This window comes from Camellia sinensis, unplaced genomic scaffold (genome assembly GCF_055761805.1).
Source record: "Camellia sinensis isolate YWXY unplaced genomic scaffold, ASM5576180v1 Unanchor2, whole genome shotgun sequence".
Taxonomy (NCBI): domain Eukaryota; kingdom Viridiplantae; phylum Streptophyta; class Magnoliopsida; order Ericales; family Theaceae; genus Camellia; species Camellia sinensis.
The window spans coordinates 22,740,546-22,765,089 of NW_028129079.1; the positions used below are offsets into that span (position 1 = coordinate 22,740,546).

Here is a 24,544-nt window from a genome sequence, read left to right on the forward strand (position 1 = left end):
AATGGGTCATTAACTCTGTATCTTTTGTTTAGTTTGTGTCATATTTTGATTATGTATCCTCTCATGCGAACACAGAGGACCATCAAACACGATAAGTGATGTGTTCTTTGGAAAATAAAAACATAAAACACATTACACTCAACACAACCAAACCCACAGCCAAAGCCAGCATTATGAAATAAACTTGTTCCAAATACACAACCAAGTAACCAACAGGCAGCATGAAATGAAGTCTTATAATACACACGCAGAAAGCTGCCAAAAAATATTCCACTCAGCATTGCCTCATCACAAGTACCTTCATAACTAAACGAGATGTACTAAACAAAGAATAAACTCGGAATAGAGTTAAAATGGAAAAATAATACAACAAAAAGGACACAATGCAGTTTGTTCTGACTATTGACCTTAGCTGACCACAATTTCTAAAAAATCATGGAACCTGAGGTTCCACCAACCAAATCCTACAGCAACAACAATAATTCCGCTCCACCTCCAAATGGCAATAATGATCCCCATGCCCAAATGTGAAATATGAAGAAAAACAAATTATAATAATCAACATTTTGACCTCTTCAACAAAATCTATGGAAATCACAGACTGGAATCTATTTGCCAATAAGGTGTATACAAGACTCTGACCAAGCTGGGAAAAATATAAATCTAGATCTTGAATGAGATGTAGTAAACTCTTTGTAAATTCAAAACCTGGATAAGGGAAAAAAACTCACGGAAAATGCTAGAAAAATCACACCCCTGTACACAATATCTAAGTTGCAATCATCAGTTTCGACCTTCAGTCCAAACCAAATGTCGTTGTGACAGTCAATCCATGGGCAGCCTTGAAGATTACAATAAATTAGCTTCAAGCTTCAATGAAAACTAGGGAATAATTCGGCCTGTGCTAGGAAAAACATCACCAAGCCGTTTGGTCTTCTCGCTCAAAATTAAACAACGCACAAAGTGTCAACAACACAAGCAGGTACACAACTCTGGCAGCATGGCGAAGACAGGGCACCAGTACGGAAGACAACTCTCTTATGAGGAAAATATTCATACTTGATACTTTGACAACTTGTCTTTCACCGGGGTCTCCAAAGCAGACATGCACTGGTCCCACGCACCATCCCTAAGCATCTGTAAAGATAATTATTTTATACATTTATTACATCAGTTATTTGTTATCTATGTCCAATTTCTAATTTTGTAACTGCAAATAAAAACAAGTACATCATTCACCATGCAATGCAACCATTGGTTTTCTGATTCTATTCTGAGAGTTATACAACCCCCATGAAAGAAAAAAAAATTAGGCATAAAGTTCCAAAAAAAATATTTAAATAGAAATCAAAGTAGCATGACAGGGAACCAAAACACCACTGACCTGTTTATAACCATGCAACACCTGGCAAACTTCATTGTGTAGTTCTTCGCTCCTTATTTCCTGTATTAAAATAAAGAAAATAAAAAAATCATAAACAGTGAAAACAAGTTAACTCATTGTTTTTATTTTCTACTTAAAAAAATTAATTCAGGAATGCCATTCTTACATGCCAACTTGCAATAGCTTTGCACATGAAAACAAGTGAACTCAAAGCCCCTGATGGGTTTGCTCTAACCTGCAAACAATTGCACACCAAACTAGGATTACATTTCTAATCTCAGTTTAATTGGAAGATGAAGAAAGTATAGGCATACCATGGCACATAGGCCTCGGAAGGCATCCTCCTTCTCAATATCATCACGTATCCTGCCACAATTTGCAAATGACATAAGGCTGCAAGTAGACTGATAGTGATGTAGAAACGCTTACACTTGGCAAGTGTCTGAAACCAACAAATAACTAATGTAGAAGAGAATTCAGATTTAATAGTAATCTATATAATATAGAAAACCTAAATGCTCCCAACACTAATTACATCAATCCTATCTCCGGCTTCTGTCACTAAATGAGAATTAGTAATATTAAGATGACACAAAGCATGCCCATACCACCATTTTCCAGGTACTTGCAAATAGTAAATCAAGAAGTCTTTCAATGGGGAGTGGTGAAAAAGAAAACAAGAGCTTACATAGATAAAGCAATACACCATGATTGCATGAAATGCTCCATGTGTGGTGATACAACCTCTGGACAAACCCAGGCAACTCGACCAAGCGTTATAGCACTATTTTCTATAAGTGACTTATTGAGCTCCTGCTCAGCATCAAGAAATGTAATTAATTAGAGATAACAGTCCGAAACATACACCCATGCCCACAAGTGTGCATGCATACACATGCATGACTGGAAAACAGCAAAGAAACAATCACCTCAGCATGTTGAAGAATCGGGATCAAGCAAGAAATGACTGTCATCACTATTGGAGAAATTTCTTGACGAACCTGAAATTATTAGTTTACAAAATGTCAAAATACTTCTAGTCTATGAAAGGGCATTGTTGATAAATTTGTGCACCCCATTTACTATTGATTCAAAAAGGAAACCAACAAGAAACACATGCCCCAAACAATAAACATAGACATGAAAGAAATGAGATGATTAGCAATCAAATGAAACCTCAACACAACTCATGTTAGCATGTAAAATACATAGATTGAACATGGTCACTGCACTATTTTTTTCCTTTTTTCGGTAGACCTCCCCAACCCAGATGAAGGCATCATTCAAACTAGGTCTTTAGTACAACTGCCAAGAGACTTTACCAGTTAAGCTAGCCAGCAATGCCAAAACATAGAATAATTTAACATTTTGAAATTTATTTGTCCAGACAATTGACTCCATAAGATATATGGACATAGGAAAAGGGGAAAAAATAAAAATAATTTTTTTTTCAAAAAAAAGGGAGGTATCAAAATGGGTGTCAAATGTAAGTAGACAGCAGATAGATTTTAAAAAGAATAAACATACACACATAAATAAATAAGCTCTCTGATCATCAAATTTTACTTGTACAATTCACTAGATTTTTTGGCAAAGAATACTGTCATTCCTGCAAACAATTAGTGAACCACATAACATTTCCAAGCATCAAAGACTGTAATAAGAGTATCAGAAGTGAAATGCATATGTAGCTTTATTGTCTGGATAAGACAACTTTCACCATGTCAAGAAGCTGCTTGAAGCAAATTTAATTGGCATTCTAAAAATGAACTATAAAGTTGGCAGAACTTTCAGATGTATGGCATGTGGAAAAGGATCATGTCCAGGCTCATGGATTTACATCCCACTCAGTTTTAGGACATGTAGCATGTACAAAGCAACTAGACCTTGCCTTTTTTTCAATTAAGTTGCACCTGCTAAACAACAGGATCATTCTTCATGTTACATATTTTTTATATATTCAAGCGCAAAATCAAGAAGATCAACATACCCACATAAACTATGAAGACAAACACCTTTGACATCTTGTTTTAGGGTCATGGATTAATAATTTTCCTCATTTTAAAACAGAATGAACATTAATGATGTTTTTCCAGTCAATACACAAAATGATATGGAGCATAAAGATAAAATCAGAAATCAGAATTATGCCAAAAAATTGAGAACCATGCAAAATTGGAAGTCATAAAAAGAACCCACACTTCAATGTGAGTCACAATTGTTTTAAGCCAGAATTTGCTAGTTCAAGAACAGAGAATGGTGCATGAAAATGCAATATTATCTAGATTCATTCTGATGCAAATAGAGAGGTGAAACTACCTTAACCGCTAATTCTCCAATTGCCCAACATGCGTTGTTTGCCACAGAAATAGTTTCCTTCAGCTTAGGGATGCTCTGTAGAAAGCTTGTATAAGTAAATCTATGAAATAATAAGACTATCAGAACGGATCTCAGAAATCAGAAATCCATTCTACTTACCAGCTGCTTACTGGCAACATCAAGAAATTCGGACAAACGCGGGTGCAAATGAATAGGACAAACCTAATGAAATACAACGAAGGCCATTAGTATTCATTGTCAATAAAAAGCAACATAAATATGTATATAAACATGAAAAGAAAAAAAAAAAATTGAGCATGAGCTTCCAGAGGCACCAACTGGCCCTACGGCCCAATCATATCTAGTAGCCTACAAGTCTCAAATTGCAACCCCCAAAAACAGGGACTACATGAGCTAATGATAGAGGCAAGAATGCTTTCCTATTGTTTAGACCAAGAGAAAGTCATACAGTATAGTATATAAACACTTTTGACTCACTCTTGCAAGGTCACCAAGCAATGCAAAGGCACTTTGTCGGACATCAGGAGCATCATCCATGCAACATTGAAGAAGCAAATCCCTCAAACTACTTTGTGAAACCTGTAGAATGATTCACGACAGAACACGGACAGGATAATTAATATAAAAGACATAATAGTCGATAGTCCGTTGAAACAAGGCTATGTCTGGCCAACAAATTTTAATGCACAGGGTACATCTACAGCACATGCAACGCAACAGACTCCTCCATAATGACAGTCTATGAAGATAAAATTATGAACACATGGACAGATTTACTATAATCTAGGGACAATAGGTTTGTCTTTTCCCGACACAATAAATGAGAATGTAAAAAACAAATAAACAACAGTGCAACAATATATAAATGACCATCGCCCAGAATTTATTTGCATCATTTCATTTTCATGGAGCATCATTTAGCAAAAACTAAAAACATATTGCAAGAGAGAGAGAGAGAGAGAGAGAGAGAGAATTAGAGAAGGGGGAATACCAAACTCTCTATCCCACTACCAAGACCTTCAGCAAGTCCAGAGAGCAAGTCCAAAGAGCACACAATGAATTCTTTATCATACTGAACCCCAGCTGAAACAGGATCGACCTGCAGCCACAGTGTCAATCAACACGTAAATGATGCTCACAGTATAAGAATTCAAGTTTCAGAGGGAAAAAATGTGTTCGTGAACCAAGATAAGGAATGCAACCAGCAAAGCAAACTGCAGAATTTATTAACAATGCCACGAATGAAGATTAAAGGAGCCTATGTTCCATGAACTCAGGTATGGGTATCTAGTGTGTGCATCTAAATGCCTGATTCATCTAATTCTCATGTCATGTCCAAGGACACGGGGACACGAAATAATATTCATATATCTTAATAAACTTGTTTTATTTCAAAGGGTAAAATGGTGTTCACGTGGTATCATAATAGAGGTTTTCATGCCTAGTTTTAGAGTTAACTCAAATAACTTAGAATGGAGCCCATATTTTATATGCAAGAGAATAATAATTGTCCCAAGAGCAGATGGATGTATCACAATATATATACACACAGAATTTTGATAGATATACTTGTTAGATAGCTTGATATAAATTGTTGGGCCCATTTCCTAACAGCTTAGGATTCTGGGAGAATTGGTGACTTAACAATACTGATTGAAATTATGGGAACATTTTTGTAGAAAACTATCAATACAAAAAATGAACATTATGATACATTTTTATCGTGCAAGAGAATAATAATTGCCAGAAAAACAAATGGATGCATCACAATATACACAGGATTTTGTTAGAAATTGATTGATTATGCTACATTTTTGTGGCAAATTATTCATAAATTTTTCATCAATTTCCCTCGCAACTCAAAACAAAACAAAACAAAACAAAAAAACACAAACGTGATACAGAGCCCTAGCTCAAGCAAAGTAGTCTCTCAACAACAAATATGGATATAATGCTATTTAGAGAAATGCAAAATATAAGTGATAACAGCAACATCCACATAACAGTTTCAAAATATTCTTTCCTGTTTGTCATTAAAATATAAATATTGTAACATCAGGAGGATGACTTGAATATTCCAGTACAAGAAAAAAAAGTGTCAAAATAGAGCTTCTCTGTTATCTATCCCTAGATTAACTGACCATGACACATTAAACACGAAAGCAAACAAGAAACCTTAATATGATGAGTTTGCTAGTACATTAAAATTAAACATCACACAAGACTATAATTTTATTGCTTGGATAGGAGAATGACACAACAAATCAGGCCCCATCGTAATCTCTACTATAGTACTACGTAAGGTTTGTTTTGTCAAATTAAGGATATACTTCTATATCGCAGATATATAAGGCCTTGTCCAACCCAAAACTTCCTACTTTTCAGCACTATCTGATATGGACAGTAGATGACTGAAGATTGATGCCAAGAATGTGACCTAAATTTTTTTAGGGAGCATCTGATTATGCCAAAATTTTACATATTTGCAAGGATGTCTAGCATGTACATATTATCCAAAAAATTCAAAATTATAAAGCATCTACCACAATTTAGCTTGATGTTTGCACATAGCCTACATTTATCAATTCAACATGTTGAGTAAATAACATATCATGAGCACTGCACAAACATAGACGTTTCATCATTAGTGACAATGCTGTCTGTTGTTTTCTCTCCATTTTCATATAAAATGTCACAGATACTCACTTTGAAGTCAACACTACTATTTAAGGGATTTTGGAAGGGTTGGGCTGTGAGAGAGAGAGAGAGAGAAGGGGGGGGATTCCAAAACCTCAAACGTGCTTGCTTGATGGTTAACTTGACACCAATATGGTAAATTTCCAGCCAGCTTGGTTGGTAAAGTCTGGTGGCCTGGTATCAGAGATCTGGGATTGATTCCTGCCTTCATCCAAGTTAAGATTTCATGGGGAAGGAGTGTGCTACCCCTCATTTTGTAGCCCATCACCATTGATAGGAAGAGAAAGAAAGCTCATTTAATATATTTAATTTTACTTATCAGGAAAAAAAAAAAAAAGGATGGTAAAGGAAAAAGCTCTTTATAATTCATTACTACACAGTGAAAGCAAGTTCCATGCACATAAACTTATAATTTGATAGATAAGACACTATGCCTTCAAGATTCCAGATAACAATGTTTTCTTTCTGCCTAGAATATGTACAACCCGTCAAGGAAACATGTCCACCTTACTCTACAAGTAACATTGTCCAAAAGGCTAAAACACAAGGGCATAAGAACATTTAAGCATAAAATAATGACGGAAATTGCAAATGCCATTACACACGGACAAAAACATTGAATAGAGCAAATCTTCAAACAAAGAACAACTATGATAATATTCAATGATGTAAAATTTTAAAACTGATTCATAAAACAATCAAATTTATTGAAACCTTTGCCAATTGTTGAGACTGGATGATGTTTATGCACCTCTGGAATACAGGCTGGGCAAACTGCGAAAATCCGGTACCCAATGCCTGAAAGAAAGTATAAAACACATTATTCTACCACTTATTACTATTTTAGCATAATTCCTAGATATTGTGTCTATGAAATAAAGCTTTTTTTGCTGATCACAGACCTGAAAGATAAGGAACAGTACAAGCACAAGTAATGGTGCAGTAAAAAATAACTAGAGCAGCTACAACACAAGATACTTAAGAGATATTAAGACAGCTTTAAAAAACAACTCACTGCATCTTAAAAATATATGAATCCAAAGGAACTATTGAAGAATTGTGCTTCTCAAACTAAACTGAAAAGTCACCAATAATGATGATGAATATTAAAATAAGGTGAAAAATCACCAATCCAACAATCCTACTTGTGATCCTATATATTATTTTTTTTTTGGATAAATACTTGTGATCCTATAGGATCCTACTTGCACTTCTGTTACGATACTGATTTTATACCGGTTTGGATCATTTGGGCAATCTAGTACAACCTAGATCATGATTTTGATAACCATGATATCAATATATAATCCATCTAAAAAAATGCCAATTTTCATATATATTTTATACAATATTCTCAAATCAAAGCTCATTGATCTATCAAGGAATAAGGAGAACTACGCATTTCTATTATATTGAACACAGAAAAACTTCCAGGTTCATGTCCTTTCTCACCACATGGAAGAATTGTTCTCATCATTTTGCTGCTTGCAGGCCCTCAATGAACCCAGTGTCTCAAAATCATTAAATCTCATATACAGGACATTTATTACCTACTGGTTTGCCAACTACTTAGTGCTTTACACTTCATTGATTTGTACAATGAAGATACCACTTCAGGCACAGGTTCAAAATCGATATATCTTGGCTAATACTTGATTTAAAAGCTTGCCAAACCTTTAACTGTATATTTCTCCTAAAGCAACCAGATTAATTCTGAGAGAAAATATCTACTAATTTAAACCAGATATCAAAATATCTTGAATAACCAAAACATAGACTCAGTACAACAATACACGTACCTGGGCAATTGATGTAAAGCACTCCAATAGTGGAAAAAGGTCTTTATCAGAATTTGGAAGTTGTTGCCACTTCGCAATTAATGGCGGCATCATAATATCAAGATACGTCGGCTGCAAATCATCATGACAAAGAATCAGCAAGACTACATTATTAACAAAAATGCAGCATGGAATAAGGTTTCTGTGCAACCCCAGACTTATAGACATGTCTGGAAAGAAGAGCATATGCATGTATGCAACATCCATATAAGATATAGGATAAAACACATGCACACACATGAAGCTATTAAATTGATAGGCAGGGTTATGGTAAAATGAAGCACACAATTGACTCCATGTGACATGCATACAAGAAGTACTAAGCATAATAGACCGTACCTGATTTAGTTCCCCTCCAACAGCATCAGCTAGAGTTCCAATAGCATCATATACAATTCTGAGGTTCCGCCTCTAGATATAATCACGTATAAAAAGTAGGCTAGTGAGAAAGATGGGGAGAGAATAAGAAGAGATCATATGTACAAAGAAAAAACAAAAACAACACCAATAATAATACAAGGATGTGATTAATCAGTATGTAAACAATTGTTACATAATGATGAATCAAGATGAGTTCAGTAAACATAAGGAGTACCACAAGCAACCTGATATTTTCCAAAAGCACACATTAAGTGCTGTAGAATAACTTCCAAGCGTGGCGCCAACTCTTCAGCAGCTTCCTGCAAATAAAATAAACCACTATTAGAATTTAAAATGCAGAAATCCAATCTCTAAGCTCCATTTTCAGTAAGAACCTCTTCAAGAGTTGCAAAAGCTGAACAAGCAGCCTCTTGCACACGCTTGTTATTATCCAATATTCTTCTTAGAAGCCCCATCAAAACCTTATCAAATTGCTCACGGCGTTCTTGATGACCAATACCCTGGAAAAGATGCCCAAACAAAAAACTGACTTCAGAAATAATTCTGACACATTCAATCCAACTCAAGGATACTTGAAAGTGTATAGACCATAGACAATAGGAAGAAACTTTAGAGTTAGACCCACATAGGAACCAGACTACAAAATATGCACTTCAAATTGTGTTACTTGCAGCTAATAGTGTTGGGCCTGCTGGCTACAAGTAATGTAAAAAAATGTAGATAACTGCACCCTCCTCACTTTAGTTATTAAGTACCAGGAGACAAACTCAAGGAAAACAAATAGGTTTGAATCAAGATCACAGGCGATGCTTCCAGGCTTGCATGGCTTCAGTCTCAAGGTGATGATGTACAATTTTGTACAACTAGGCTGGAAATCTTTCGGTTTGTGTGCTGAGGAAACAAATCTAAGGCTAAATTTCTCTCTTATTGAAAGGAGCAATGAAATCAAATGATTTTTAATGTTGACAAAGAAGGAGGTTCGTTGGGTCAGTAATTGGCTCATGGAAGCATCATCAAAGTGGGATGAAGGCAAATCCGAAGGGGTCGATGGAAGCCAAACTAATAAGAGAGGAAGGTTTCTGGAAGTGGAATTTTCTAGGTGAGGCAGCCCAGCAGTGATAGTGTGCCCAAGTTTGATGCAGGGGGTGGCTATTAATAGCATGGGATTTCCAGGATTTTGTGGTCAAGGAAGCCATGGAGTTTTATGGTAGGATGTTAGCAATGATGTTGATTTGGAAGTGGAAGAAGGCTCGTTAAAACTGATGCATGATAGCAACTTCTTTCTGTATAGCAGGATTATTAGTCACTTGTTGGCCTTATTCAGGGCATTCCCCATTAATTAATCTGTGTGTGAATCATTAATCTTCCTTTCAAGGAGTTTCTCAATTATTCATACTGTAACATATTTCAAAAACAAATTATAAATCATTTTTAAGTGCAACAACCATGACAAAGTGCTATTTTTACATAAAGAAATACTACTTCAGGTCTTTTAACTGAAATGCATCAATCATAAACACTTGGAATGAATCAGAAAGAATGAAAATGTGCTTGGAGATACAATGTACTCATACCTGAACAATGAACTTGCTGAATCGAGAAACTGTCCAACATGAGATACTTCGTATCAAAGGAAACTTATCATCCAAAAGTGGAATAAGAAATGCAACAATCTGCGTGTGATTTTTAAATGTTAATTAGAATCTTAAATGAAAGATAATACAATAGTGCTATGGTGACCAAGTTTGAGTACCGAATTTTGGATCCCATCAAATGTGTCACCAATACGTCAGTGTAAGACATGCAAAGTAGGACTCATTAAACAGATGCACTGGTGAAACATGATATGGTAACTAAATTTGGTCACCGTAGTATTATTGTTGCCAGTAATAGAATATATTAGAGTACACAACAGGACAAATGCAATACATTAAGCACCACAATACACATCAATTGCAACCAAAAAAAGGCTAGATTCTTAAGCAACAGGAACAACTGATATTTCAGTTACAATAACATCAATAAACTAAGAAGCACCAAACAAGTAAATATTCACAAATGCATACATAAATAAGATTAACTGCAAATAGGAGGATACAAAGCCCATAAACTGTGTTATTGGATTTAGTTGATGGAGAATTTAGGAAGACAAAACATGTGCTAGGTGTCTAGGTTAGATGTATAGGTTAAAGTGTCCAAGTAATGAAGATTAAAGATCTTCAAAGACAACACAGAGCATGCTCTGATAATCTCAAGTATAACTGCCTAAGCATACTGCATTAGCCTAGGAAACATGTTTCAATGTCATAATATTGACCTAGGATGACCTATACTTAGTCCTGTAGAGTCAGTATCTTTAAATTGTTGAAAACAGAATTGATTGGTCAAAATCAAGGGCCCTGCTTGAAGTGCATTTGAGACCTGCTCAGCGGACCACGAGGGTTACAAAAGAAAAACTCCCAAGTCCTACGGCTCCCAATCGAAGTGCCTTAGTGCGGGTGGTAACAATTTGGCTCCCAAGTTGTCCAGAGGGCTGTGCTCAAAAAGCACTAAAAGGCCGCTCAAGTGGGCTGACAGTTTTGGAAATCGTGCCACTTTGCTTTCCTAACTTGACTGTAAACAGGGTACCTGTATTTCAGTCCAAGATATACAGAAATAATTCCAGAATAACTATGGCTTCTCTGAAGACCATAAGCACCTAGAAAACCCCATTTTATATATTCAAAGAAGAAAAGGACACTATGTGACTGAAACCAGAAGACACATTGTGTTTGCACCCAACTGTGTAACACATGGATTGCCACCTCCAAAAGTAAGTGAATAAACATCTAACTAAAAGATCAAGATTACCTCCGATAAATGTGGATAAAGACCACTGATGCAACCCTCTGCTATAGCACCAAGAGCTAAAACTGCAGCTTCCCTTTCTTTCCAGGTTTCATCATCGTTAGTGGATAATTTAGCCTGCAGAGACTCGAAAAATGACAATAAATATTCAAAACCATCATCCAAGATAAAGAAATAACTATTTCAACCACAAGTACACAGCTGGCATAGCAATCAACAAAACTGAATCACATTAATATCTGTTTAATTCCTGATCAGTACACATCTATCCAACGAAAAAGAGCAACAGTGCTTACTTTTTATTTGTACTTTTATGTGATCTTATAACAAATCTATAAATAAAAAAAATGATGATGATCCGGGAAAAACAAAAAAATTGTCCATATGTTCCATTCCATAGTAAAATAGGAAGCTAGCTTCCCTTCACATCCCTTCAAATAACCAGCGTTTGAGTATTAGAACAACAAATTACAGTTGATACTGACACTGTTGGGATCATTCAGATATATATTAATTCACTGTTCGGATTCATATCTACATACTAAATTCAAGATTGTTTACTACAAACACCTTCAACTCAAATCAACCCAAAAACACCATATCGTTCTCAATTTTTTCCAACTAATTAATCTGAATAATCTGCATCTATCACACATGTAAAATCCTCTTATGATATCTTGTATCTTGATAGTTGATACTAACCAGACCCAGCACTCCCATTGACTTTAAGTTGGACTGTAGGAGCAGGTTTGCAAACTAAAATTTTGAAAGAGCGCCAGACATTATGAGTAGTAAATATGTTGGCTGTATATGAGAGGGTCCGGGAAGATCGCCGGAAAATTCAAAGAACGCCGGAAAAGTTGGCGGAATCTTTGAACGTCCACCGGAAAATTCGAATGTCATCGGAAATTTCGAATCTTCTAGAAATGATGAGAGGCTTAGCTGCTTCAATGGTGCAACTAGAAACACAATAGCAAAGAGATGATGAAGATAAGAAATTGGGTGAAGAAGAGGGCAAAATAGTTAGAGAGAGAATAATGGTAAGGCTTTCCCATAAATCTTCCACTTTCAGTCTCAAGGTAGATAATGGAGAAGGGAAATTAGTTCTCTTTCAAAAATTGTTTCTCCAAAATCCATCCCTTATAAAACTATGGATAGGTGCTATTTATAGGCACCTCATGATATAAGATAGAGCCCATGTGCAAGGCACACGGGGAATATTCTCTCGAACCACTTTGTCCGAAAATGTGACCTCTCCGAGGATGAGAAAAATCCTGAAGAGAAGATCAATCTCTTGCCGAACCCTTCTTCTTAGCCACGCCTAACCAATAATCCACAATCATCCCAAAGAGTCGAGGGTAGTCCCAGAAGATGCCCTACCGCAGAAAGGTTAGGGGTAGTTCAAGAGAACACCCTACCGCAAATATTGTTGAGTCTCAGGGATCCCTTATATCGTGTCACCTCGACTGGGTATAGGCTAGTTTAACCGAAGAGTGAATTCATCTCCACTCACCGTCCTCGGGATCGGGTCCTTTGTTCCAACTCCGTCACGCCCATAGTTCTGGTGCGTGAATCCCGGAAAGATCCAAGCCCACAAGTGTTCTGAGACTCATTAACGGAGCGACTTTTAGATTGCGTTCGAATCCGTTCGAAGCCAAACGCTTCGGATCTCTAGGTTCGTGAATCCGAATCCTTTCGAGTTCGAACTCAAATAGGTCTCTAGGTTCGTGGTTCCGAGCCCTTTCGAGATTAAGCAAATACCTCGGAGAATAGATCTCCTCTGAGGATTTCATCTCTTTTGAGAGCAATGATCAACCTTCTCGGATGCCCGTATGATCTGGGCCTCCTCAGATGGGCCTGTTGGACTTTTCTCAAAAATATAATCTTGTCGGGCCTCTCCGGCCCAGCTGGTTGCCTTTCTCGCGGGTCCATTCAATAGAATTCATTTGGGCCCATTTTGCTACAATTTGTCTGGATCCTTTAATTTTGGACTTTCTAATTGGGCTCCAATTGGACCTAATCAATTTAATGGGCTTAAGTTAACCCCTCTTACGGGCTGTAAATCCAAACTTGCAGTTTTCAGATTATGAAACCATGTAGTTTTCACATCAGCCAATAGGGATGAGAACAAGAAAACACAACTGGGAGATGATGGTGCTAGAAATCAATACCATAACTGATAATTATTACCTGGGGGAACCTAGCAAATTGAACTTTAAGTTTAATTACAAATTGATAATTACCTGAACTACAGGCATCAATGTTGGTAAAATCTCATCTCCGAACACATTTGAGAGGACATCTAGACCAGCTGCACTGCATTTCCGTAGATTCCAAATATTCACTATGTCATCATCCTGTAATTACAAAATCTCAAACAATTTAGTAAAAGAAATACTATTTCATGACCTTGATTACCTAACATTGTTCTAAAAAAACAATTAGAATTGCATCCATTGATTCAAATAGTTCATTCAAATGCTGAGAAAACAAAATGTGCTTGAAAGCGTACATCATCTTCTGCATTCTCAGATCCATGAAAACGTGATGAATGAAAGCGAGGCTTCAGATCCTGTATGGAAGGGTTTCAATGAGAATATTTGTTTAAATACAATAAACTAAACGGCTGTTTTGAGATGATTAAAGGAGAATAACCACAAAATCAACAATGAAAGCTATACCTGATCTCGATCTGGTAGAGATCCATCGTCCTGCAATTATATATTGATATCAGGTCAAGAATGAATTCACGTGCCAACTGAGAAAAAATTTGAAAACACAGGATGACCCAGAAAACCAAACCTCCGCGTCCACAAGGGACTCATCATCATCAGCATAAACCATGTTTGACAACAAAACCTAGAAAATTGTGGCAGACATGTCACCAACATTGAATATTGTTCTCAGTTAAAACATGATTAGCAACAGAAAAAAAATAAGAATGACAGCTTGAGCTATACTGGAATTAGACGTGGCAAGAATTCTCTTAGGTTCTCAGGTGGTAATTGAGTTTCACAATATGCAGACCTGTGAACCATAATCAATATTAGAAAAACAGCTTTGGAAACAACTCTAAATACAAAAGTTGACTTAAGCAAACTACCAGTCATGCACGTAATAATAATGACAGCTACCCATTTCCCAAATCATTTAGAAATAGAGCTCACAAAGAAGAGGATTACCAAAATTCACAGGCTTCAAGGGCAACCTCCTCATCATGGTCCTTGTTGACTTGCAACATATATTCAATTACATTCCTCAGATGTGGCTGCATAATATAAATATCACATCAGGAGCAACAAACAAAGAAACAAGGAAGAGGCGAGAGTACATAGTATAATGTAGAAGGTAAGATGTAAAAGAAGTGAATTGTATTAATTCAATATTTTTTATTGACACCCAGAAGAAGCAGTACAAGAAACGCTATAACAAAGCAAGAAACATTATTCAGACTGCCATACAACAGGAAATGCAAACCTCCATGAAGGATGGACGAACTTCAATTAACTGAACAAATGCCGCACAGACCTATTTAACAAACAGGAAAGCAACAAATAGATGAAATCCCGACAAAGCCTTGCATAAAACAAAACAGATTTCAATAACCATTCCAATTTGCAGAATCACTAAGAAGCAAAAGGTGCAATCTAAGAAGTGTTCGTGCTTCTTAGGTTGCAATTGTTGACCACTACAGAACAAAAACCCATTCAGTTTCTTTAGTAGAAAAGATGAAAAACAACCCAAGAATCCAGATATCATAGTAGTTCAATACCAAAAACCAATGCCTAGCCCCAATTGCAACCACCTCCCACCCCCAGCCCTCCCCGGGGAAAAATGAAAGTGGATAAAATTTCAACAGTGTCCAATGACTCCAATAATGATAGAATCACATTACACCAACACAACCCCAAGGAACAAATACTATACACTAACGCTTCTATTCATTTCTAAAATTAAACAGTGTAAATGCTCATAAACCATCATACATGTCATTCTCAACTAACTTTATTGCTGGAAAGCATCATTTAAGTAAACAAGTGAGCAATAAGTGATCAGCACACCTGCCTGGACAAATGGATACAAATGCATTGTTAAACAAGAAAGCAAGGTATGCCTGTCAAGTGGCTTGCAGTGTAACCCACGAGGAAGAATTTTAACAATAAAAATTGTAGTAACAACAACAACAATTATAGTTGATACCAATTGCATAAACTTACCAATTTCCGCACCTCCGCAGTAGGGTCGTTAGAAAGAATGAACAAACCTTGCAAATATTTATCCATGGACATGTATAAGACCTAGAAGAAATAAAACTTCATAATAAGTATCAATCCCTCTGGTAATAGTTGAATTAGGTCCCATGTGAACAGAGATTTTCTTTATTAAAAAATAAATTGAAGCAAGTACATAAATAAATAAACAAAAAGATGCACTCACGTCGGGCATCAACATAATGTATTGATTGACAGAACCCAAGGAAAGCTTTCTTAACGAGGCATGTGGTGACTGAAAAAACTGCTTGAAAAAAAAACCATGTCAAAATACAAAAAAGAAATAAGAAGGTCAAGTCTTATAGCAAACTTTGAAGTTATAACATGCGACTCTGACAAAGGAAATATTTCTGTCACCTGCAGTAATCTAGGAAGGAAAACATTGATGGGCCGCTCAGTTAATCCAGGCATATCTGAATCAAGCACTTGAGGGATATCCTCACAAATCTGCATTACACCACATCATCCATGTGTTAAAGACAAAACATTTATGAAAAAGAAGAAAATACTATAACCAGTACAAGAAAGTGGATTCTGTTGAAGAGCACTATTTAAGAAAGTGGATTCTGTTCAAGAAAGTGCAGCTCTTGACTGACTAGACTAGAGGCCGATTATAAGCTTTGGCAGCCTAGGGTGAAGCCCAACGGTCCGTTGTGAGGACCGAATACTTTTGTCCAATTAATGTAATTGGTAGATTATTAATATTAGTATTTTAGATAGATATAAATGAATAAACATTAGTAGGATATTTTGATTATATTTCCAAATAATATTAGGTTTAGTTTCCTAGGATTGTTAGCGATTAAATATTAGGCTTTGCTTTATATAATTCAGATTTGGTTTAATAATATTGTGAGAGTTTTAGGCAGCAGCCTGTTTCTGTGGTCTTCTCTCTCTTTCCCCTATTGTCTTCTACACCAATTTTGGTAATAGAGCAAACATTTATCAAACATACAGTGTTATTGTCACTCACTGGATCCTTCTCTCCCATCAGAGCTTGTCGAAAACATAGTTGGAGACAACAATGGAGACCGTCGTCTCCATTGGCCAGAGAAGCGGTTCTTTTCTTCCCTTTCTTTCATTTTTTTTTTTTTTTTTTTTTTCACAAATGGATACAATCGCTTTGAGTAGAACTCATCCTAGAAAACTGACTTACAAGGGGAGGATGCCCAAACAAGTTATATTCACATGGCCAAACTTATTGTTAACCAATGTGGGATCATAACATACCAGCACCATAGTCCACAACCCACATCCGCGACGGTCCAATCTGTTGACACTGACTCAATGATAGCCCTTACCCTTTTGGCAGCTTCACTCACCTATTAGTATTCAACACAATAGTACTATGCCCATACACAATACTAAAGTATGTTAATCAAACCTATAGGCTGCCCCCACTGCTGCTCAAACCTATGTTACCTGGAATGTGGATCGTTCCGGTACGTGAAACAAAAACGGGAACGCGGTACGCCACATGCTCTAAAATGTGGTATGATTGGGGTAGACTTGTATATATTATACTTAAGAATTTAAGTAATTCGAGTAATTTTTTTTAACTATTAGATATGCAATAAAATGTAATATTTTCTATGAGCATTATGATCCATTTCTTGATTTTTTGTCTTGTCAAATCTTAACCCACCTTAAATTTTAGTTCATTATATTTGAATTTTTTCCTCCTAAGATAACATTTAAGGATATATATTGAAAGAAAAAAAACTTTTGGGATCGCTTTGAATCACTAAATTTACTATTTTGGAATGAAAGTGTACCATGTTTCGGAACATGCGTACCAATACATAATTTGCTAGGATATTAGCGTTTTCTGGTAACATAGGCTCAAACCACAAAGTTATCCCATCCGATCCCATACTCGTATAGGTTACGTATAATCCCATACTCGATGTTGTGGTTGGCTTTGATACCAAATGACACAATCCTATTGCATAGAACTCACCCTTGAAAATCGGCTTGCAAGGGAAGGGTGCCAAAAGGCTTATATTCACACGGTCAAGTCTATTGTTAACAGATGTGGGATCATAACATGACGCTTCCCTTCCTAATTCTCTCAGCCTGGTGCAAGTAAAACAACCCAAAGCTACAAAAACATTGTTCGCTATCATGGGAACAGCCTCAAAACATGCCCTAAACCTTGTTCTCTCATTCTCAAAGCCTTTTGTTATCCCATACAAACCCTTAAGCACTATGTATTTACTACCCATTTAGCCATAAAACCCAATTAAAAGCAGCCTCAAAGCCATACTTTTCCACAGCTATACATCAAAGTTAGCCTCACAGCTTGTAGAAGAGCTAAGAAGCACGGACACAGACACGTGGCACGACACGGACACACAGACACGTTGGGGACACGCACATAATATATAATTTTATATGTTTATTATAAATCATATATATGAATATATCATTTTAAGACAATAAATGAATACAATAAAACACTAACTTTATAAATTGCCATTATTTTTCTTTTATCATCTTATTCTAAGTTATTTTATTCAAACTTATAATTAGTTTCGTGTGTCTAGTCAATAGACACGTGTGTTTGAGCAATAGACATGCATGTTCCCCAAGTGTCCAAAGAGTGTCTAAAAAGTGTCCGACTCTAAATTTTTTTTAAAAAACTAAGACACATTTGGATAAGTGTCGGACATGTGTCGGGAGAGTGTCTAATGAGTGGCAGTGTCCGATACGGACACAACACGAATACGCCACCTTTTTCGATCCATCGCCATTCTCTAAGTAGAGTCGTTCCTTTGTTCATTGCAAGTGTTGAGTTTGAGACAAATGGAAGAAGTTCGATCCGGATGTGATCTTGGAGAAGAAGAACGTCATCGTGGCAGAGGTAGTAGCTCAAGCTAAAGAACTTTAGAAGACCTTGGAGGAAAAGAGTAACTTGCCTAATGCATGCCACGCTGTACGCAAGGATCTGAAGACCGCCCACTCATCTTTGCAGGAGCAGATCATTGAGTTGGAAAGGAAGCTGTCGGGCTTACCGACCGGGCTAACTATAAATGGCTGAGTTACCGAGCTTCGAGGGAACCCGCTTACTAATGGATAGGCACAAAAGTCTTGTTGCCACATCAAGCTATGAAAGACCTTTTCCGCTTGACCGCTAACTCGCAAAGCCGTCTTTTGCTGCCCCTCATGCAGCATATGAGTGGATCTTCACTAAAAGCCGGCTCTATTGGCAAATGGATAGCGCCCCTCACTCTGCCATGAGAACAGAGAAAGCCGCACTATCTCCTTGCAGCTTTGCTTGCCGCCCTTCAATGGTATAGTAGGATGGATAGCAAAGCCGCCTTTGGTCCTTCGCTTAGTAAGCCCCTCTTCGAGCCTCTACTAAATTCCGCTCACCCCGGTCCTTAGTAGCGTTGACAAAGGCAACCTTTGGATGTTGTTGTGACACTTTGGTTAACTTTTATAAATTGTCATTATTTTTCTTTTACCATCTTATTCTAAGTTATTTTATTCAAACTTATAATTAGTTGTGTGTGTCTAGTCAATGGACACGTGTGGTTGAGCAACGGACACGCATGTCCTCTAAGTGTCCAAAGAGTGTCTAAAAACTGTCCGAGTCTAAATTCTTTTTAAAAAACTAGGACACATTTGGATGAGTGTCGGACACGTGTCGAGAGGACGTGTCTGATGAGTGTCAGTGTCCGAAACGGACACAACACGGGTATGCCACCTTTTTAGAAGTGTATGTGCTTCTTAGTAGAAGAGTCATATTGGCACTTAATAACAACCAAAATCAATAAATGATGTTTTCGAATTAGAACAAAAAGAAACAACAAATTCTAGTAACAAATGGCATTGCAAATTACAATCAAATGAATAAAGAGAACCTGTGCAATCAACCCCTCAACGTTCAAAGTAAGCATAAGATCACAACAAAATAGTGTATGAAGACGTAATCAATTGAACAGAGGCTCATACCTATATATGCAAACAAAAAGAGGTTAAAAATTAGATATTCATGTTTTTAATGATGTTGACAAAATTTACAATCTAGGCCTTGATCACTTTAGAATGGTTTGATTGTCAGTTTTCAATAGCAAATGTCATATGAGGACATACAACCCAAGGCAACTGAAAACAATATAGTATCATTTGGAAATTTCCCCACACCCATTTAACAGGGGATAATTTAGAATGAGAGAGATTGAATTCTTTAGGGAAAGAGGAAAAGAAAGAAAAAAAAAAAAAAGCAACTCTAGCATATTAGTTTAAGGGAAGATAAAAAAAGTTTTCTTTTATTTTTTTCAAAATCTTCATGTTCCACAGTAATGGAGTTCCAATACATCCCGTCTCTTAACCCATTGTGAGATTCTACGCTTTGCTACACAAGAACTCCATAGCAATAATAATTGCTCGCTCTAATTGACCATTATAAAAACAAAGTAAGGTAAAAAAAAATCGTGAGGACCATGTAAACAATTATTCAGAAGCAGGACATACCTTGGACAAAGCATCCATAGCACCTTCCATGTGATTTAATTCATTACTATCTAAGCACTTAACAAGGGTATGAAGCAGCTCAGGCCATCCAAAAACTCCCCCTATCTGAATAAGTACACTTATAATGGTCCCAGCTGTAGACCTTATTTGCCTATCTGATGCTCCCAAACAAGGCAACAATTCCAATTTTATATACTGCTGATATGGAGGAGACATTGACTTAAAGGCAGATCTAAGGTTATTCTTTAGTAGCAGTCCAGCAGCCTGGCGAACCTCCACTGGTTTACCCTGTTTAAAAGTTCAAGAGTTTTCATTACAACAAGAATGAAATAAAACAAATCAAGACCAAAATTCGAGGAATCATCAGTGTGAAAAACTCATTCCTAGTACATACACAAGAAGAAATATAAAAACTTTTCCAGTGTACCTATACGCTCTTGTAACTGACAATAAAGAGGCTATCTAATTAGCATTGTAAACTGTCATTTTGCTTTGGAAGTAAAATGGGCAACCAAATGAGTAGGAAAAGCCGAAGAAGATTAAGAAATATATTCCATGAGGATAACAAAGGAGTGTTTTTAAGAAAACAAAACAAAAAATTACGTTCTATTTTTTTTCCTTTTTTGCTAACAAGAGATCTGGAAAAGAGCACCCATTGGCATCTGGGGACCTCCACTTCCTGAGCAAAATACTTTCAATCAATGGAAAATGCTACTTCTTTTTGGAGCATAACTCTATGTTTCTTCCTAAATCAGCGGCATCACAATATCCACATCATGAACATTATTTCGACCACAAATCCACTCTCAATGACAATGCAATATTGCAAGAATACAACTCTTTTTAGTTTTCAGCAAATACTGTTTCCATTTTCTATCAAAAAAATTTACCAAACACATTATCACTTTTGCTTCAAAAATAGGACCCCCCCAAAAAAAAACAGAAAAGGCATGCAAACAAGTAGATTACCCTTTGTTCTTTTCTTTTGGCTCATCGCAAAAAGAAAGAAAAACAATGTAACTACTTCCAAATGAAGCAAATTCCGGATGACACTGAATTTCTACTAAAGGGACCAGTACAAACAGAAGACAATAGAAAATTAAAAGCCAATCAATCTGCCAAAACAGTTTTATAGGCATGTGACAAAACCTAGTGCGGAGATATTACGTTAGGTACGCTGATGACACCTCATGCTTCAAACTGAAAATGTAGGGATATGGCAACAGCTAAAATTAATATAAAACGACGCAGTTTCCTATAAACTTCTACTTGGTGAGAACATTCTTGTACCAATTTTCTTCGAAACTATGAAGAACAGCAAAAACGCATATACATAGTATACATTCATGTAGTCAATTAACAGCATAGCAATGTTCACAAGCTATCGAATATGGTACTACGCCAAAAAGAAAATTTAAAAAAACAAAACAAAAAAGAAGACTTTTTCAATAGCAGTTGAAGATGAAGAAAGAAAGGAGCATATATGTTCATAGTTGAAAATATTAGAGTATAGTTTAGGTTGCCAATTTTCATAACACAAAACATATTGAGTCTATTTATCGGATTTGGATTACATTTTAAAGGTTGTTGAGTTCAGCTTGTTGGTGCAGAACCATTCAAGTTCAAGACATGTTAGTGGTTGACGCAAAGTAATCAGTCCGTTACAAATAAAATGTATAACCTTGCATTAGCATATGCATTATCTTTAGGAGACAGATTTTACTTGTATTCCTTTTACTTTGAATGTTTTTCAACGATAAAATAAAATGACATTAAAAATCAGAGTTTTTTTCTTTTTACAATCAAAATATATATCAAAGTTTTTTAAACACACTTGCTATGTGCTTTGACAGAGCACTCAAGCGGCCAGATCCAGCGATATGACAAAGATTGCATTTTGTGCGCAAAAAACCTCACTCACATTACTTTTTCATATCAATCTTTGGTCGTTAGTAACGGAACCAGTGGTATAGAGATCGGAGCAAGGAGCTTCATGGGGAGCTATTGGATCCAAATAGTCTAACTAGGTCAGAGCCACTTGTAAGTAGAGTTTAAGTTTGTGAGCTTGAAGGAAAAGACATCAAAGGTTAACCTATAAATCTGTAAAATATAAATTTGATTTTTATTTAAAAGTATATATGTTGTGTGTTGCTCAATTGGTAAACATGTTATTTTCTAGACCAAAGGTCTTGGGTTCGAGTACCCACCTCCTCTTTAAAAAATTTGTATTTTTAATAGGCTAGAAGGGCATTTTCGGAAATGAAAATGTCACATTGTTTCAACACCATCGGGAAGCCTTCACTTTGTCATAGTATAAGTATAGATAGATAAATAGATAGATATACCATTATGTTCCATGTAATATTTTTAGGCGAAACGAAAAGTGATCTGAGGTGACAAGGCCTCCTGAGACCTAAGCATGAGGCAACGATGCAAAGAGATTCCTTTTATAGAAGCAATGCGAACGCTAAGAATAAATAAACGACATAAAAACTGATTCCAAGAGGCTTGATGCATTCAATATTCCAAATATTAAATATCCACCAGAAACATGAACACTCCAAATGCCGATATCCAACAAACACTCACATTGTCATTTTGTCATTTAGACTCTCACAACAATGGAAAAGGTTAAAAGTGGAGTAAAAATATCACTATTATCTATATATAGAGAGAGAGATAGATATAGGTATAGAGTTTTCTTAGGCCTGAAGTGAACATGAAGAAAACTGGAAGAAAGCATTGCCAATTGAAGAAACCCAATCCAGTAACATCATTACTCAATCAATAAGAAACACTCTAATAACCAGAAACCCCATCATCCAATAAACACTAACCTAAGCGAATCTAACAAGAAAAAACCAACACTTGTAGGGTTCAGACACAATTGACAGCCAATCAAGAAATCAATCCAATCAGATATTTTCTCAAGAAAACGAAGAAGAATCAAGAGTGGGGGGTAGCGTACCTCGGCACGGGCGAGGATAAAAACGAGGTAGTTATTGAAATCGGGATACTGAGAGTAGTGCTGGAGTTGTTGCCAAATCTGAGACTTATCAGAAGTCGGAGATATCTGTTGTTCGAGTAACCCACAGATCTCTCTAAACCCTTCCTCCTGGGGCTGCCACGACGCCGTCGCCGCCATGTTTTCCGGTGGATTCAGTGCTACTTTTGGAGAGTGAGTATAGAGAGAGAGAGAGAGAGAGAGAAAGAGAAGAGTGATCGAGGGTTTGGCTAGGGTTGAGAATTCGGACACAGTACAGACAAGTTTTAGGGAAGAAAGCTGTGTTTCAATGACTGTTCAAAATGTGCGAGAGAGAGAGAGAGAGAATTTTTTTTTTTTTTTCTTGGTGGGATTGGATGAAGTAGACACGGGTCTACCGTATAATGACTGTAGACCCAATCAAGGACCGTGTATTGTTATTGGTCGCCGCGATATGTGGGCGGCTCAATTTTTTAGGTAAATTTCAATAACACGTCTCAATTTTTTATATTTATATAAATCACATAGTATTAAAATTTAAAATACAATAACACTTTCCCCTCAACTGCACAGCAAGAGGGAGCGATCGTCCCTTACGATTTCAAATAACTTATTTACCGTGGTAGTATTAAATATTAATTAATAACTATCTCTGAATTATGCAGACTAATCCATGTATCTATAAACCATAGACGTCAAAGTATTAGCTTATAAATTTATAATTTTGAATAAAAATAATAAAATAAATTAATTTCTCATACCTAATGTCAACTATAAGTATTAGCTTATGAAAAAAAGATGATGGTGGAGGAGGATTCAACAAGTTATTTAATCATATTTATTAATAAAGCTATTGTTTAGAATTTCTAATTTTATCATAATACTTTTAATAACACATAAGATGGTCCTAACTAATATGTGCCTCACTTTTTATTTTTTAGGAGATAGATTATTTTACTATTTTCTACTCTTTATAACTCAACTTGAATAAAAAAAATAAACTTATTTATATATGTTTTATTGTTATTTTTTATTTTTTTATAAATTTTTGTGGTAGTTCATATATATACGTAAATATTAATATCGTTACCATAGTTTTTAATCTTGCTCATCACATACCAAAACTGAGGGATTTTGGCATTGTTAAATAGAACTCGTACTTTTGACTAGGGCATATTTGCACTTTACTCCTTAATATTTTCAGAAAATATTATAAGCCTCAAATTTTCTATCAAACAAATCTATATAATAAGGGAAGGGAGTTTTTTAAAAATGTATAAAATATATGAGAGATACATTTTGATCCAATGGCTGAAATTAATTC

The 24,544-nt window shown here is 36.1% G+C and overlaps 1 protein-coding gene across 2 annotated transcripts; it reads right to left on the reverse strand.

Annotated features, from left to right (window-relative positions):
- Positions 1–256: 256 nt before the first annotated feature.
- On the reverse strand, positions 257–23,599 carry LOC114297653 (transportin-1). 2 transcript variants are annotated; one of them, XM_082912188.1, is made up of 29 exons: positions 23,206–23,599; positions 20,238–20,525; positions 16,116–16,205; positions 15,925–16,002; positions 15,705–15,785; positions 14,965–15,015; positions 14,670–14,755; positions 14,448–14,514; positions 14,290–14,346; positions 14,169–14,198; positions 14,000–14,059; positions 13,731–13,844; positions 11,491–11,604; positions 10,215–10,313; positions 9,015–9,140; positions 8,865–8,939; positions 8,599–8,670; positions 8,221–8,331; positions 7,136–7,219; positions 4,716–4,823; positions 4,202–4,303; positions 3,863–3,925; positions 3,704–3,778; positions 2,314–2,385; positions 2,073–2,197; positions 1,699–1,750; positions 1,551–1,619; positions 1,385–1,444; positions 257–1,137 (listed from the first exon to the last, which is right to left on the reverse strand). In XM_082912188.1, the coding sequence occupies exons 1-29, from the start codon at positions 23,380–23,382 to the stop codon at positions 1,054–1,056; spliced, it is 2,670 nt and encodes an 889-aa protein (XP_082768314.1). In that variant the 5' UTR covers positions 23,383–23,599; the 3' UTR covers positions 257–1,053. The 2 variants fall into 2 exon arrangements, with proteins under 2 accessions (XP_082768314.1, XP_082768315.1); XM_082912189.1 differs by lacking the exon at positions 23,206–23,599 and adding an exon at positions 19,625–19,715 and having other exon boundaries at positions 20,238–20,354.
- Positions 23,600–24,544: the final 945 nt, after the last annotated feature.

Bases quoted from the DNA above. Each gene is read 5' to 3' on its own strand.
- LOC114297653 (XM_082912188.1), bottom strand. From the start codon at position 23,382: ATGGCGGCGACGGCGTCGTGGCAGCCCCAGGAGGAAGGGTTTAGAGAG. The intron at 3,926-4,201 runs GTGAGTCAAAAG...GTATTTCATTAG, and splicing joins TGCTTGGTGACCTTGCAAGA to GTTTGTCCTATTCATTTGCA. The intron at 1,620-1,698 runs GTATGCCTATAC...AATTGTTTGCAG, and splicing joins TCCGAGGCCTATGTGCCATG to GTTAGAGCAAACCCATCAGG.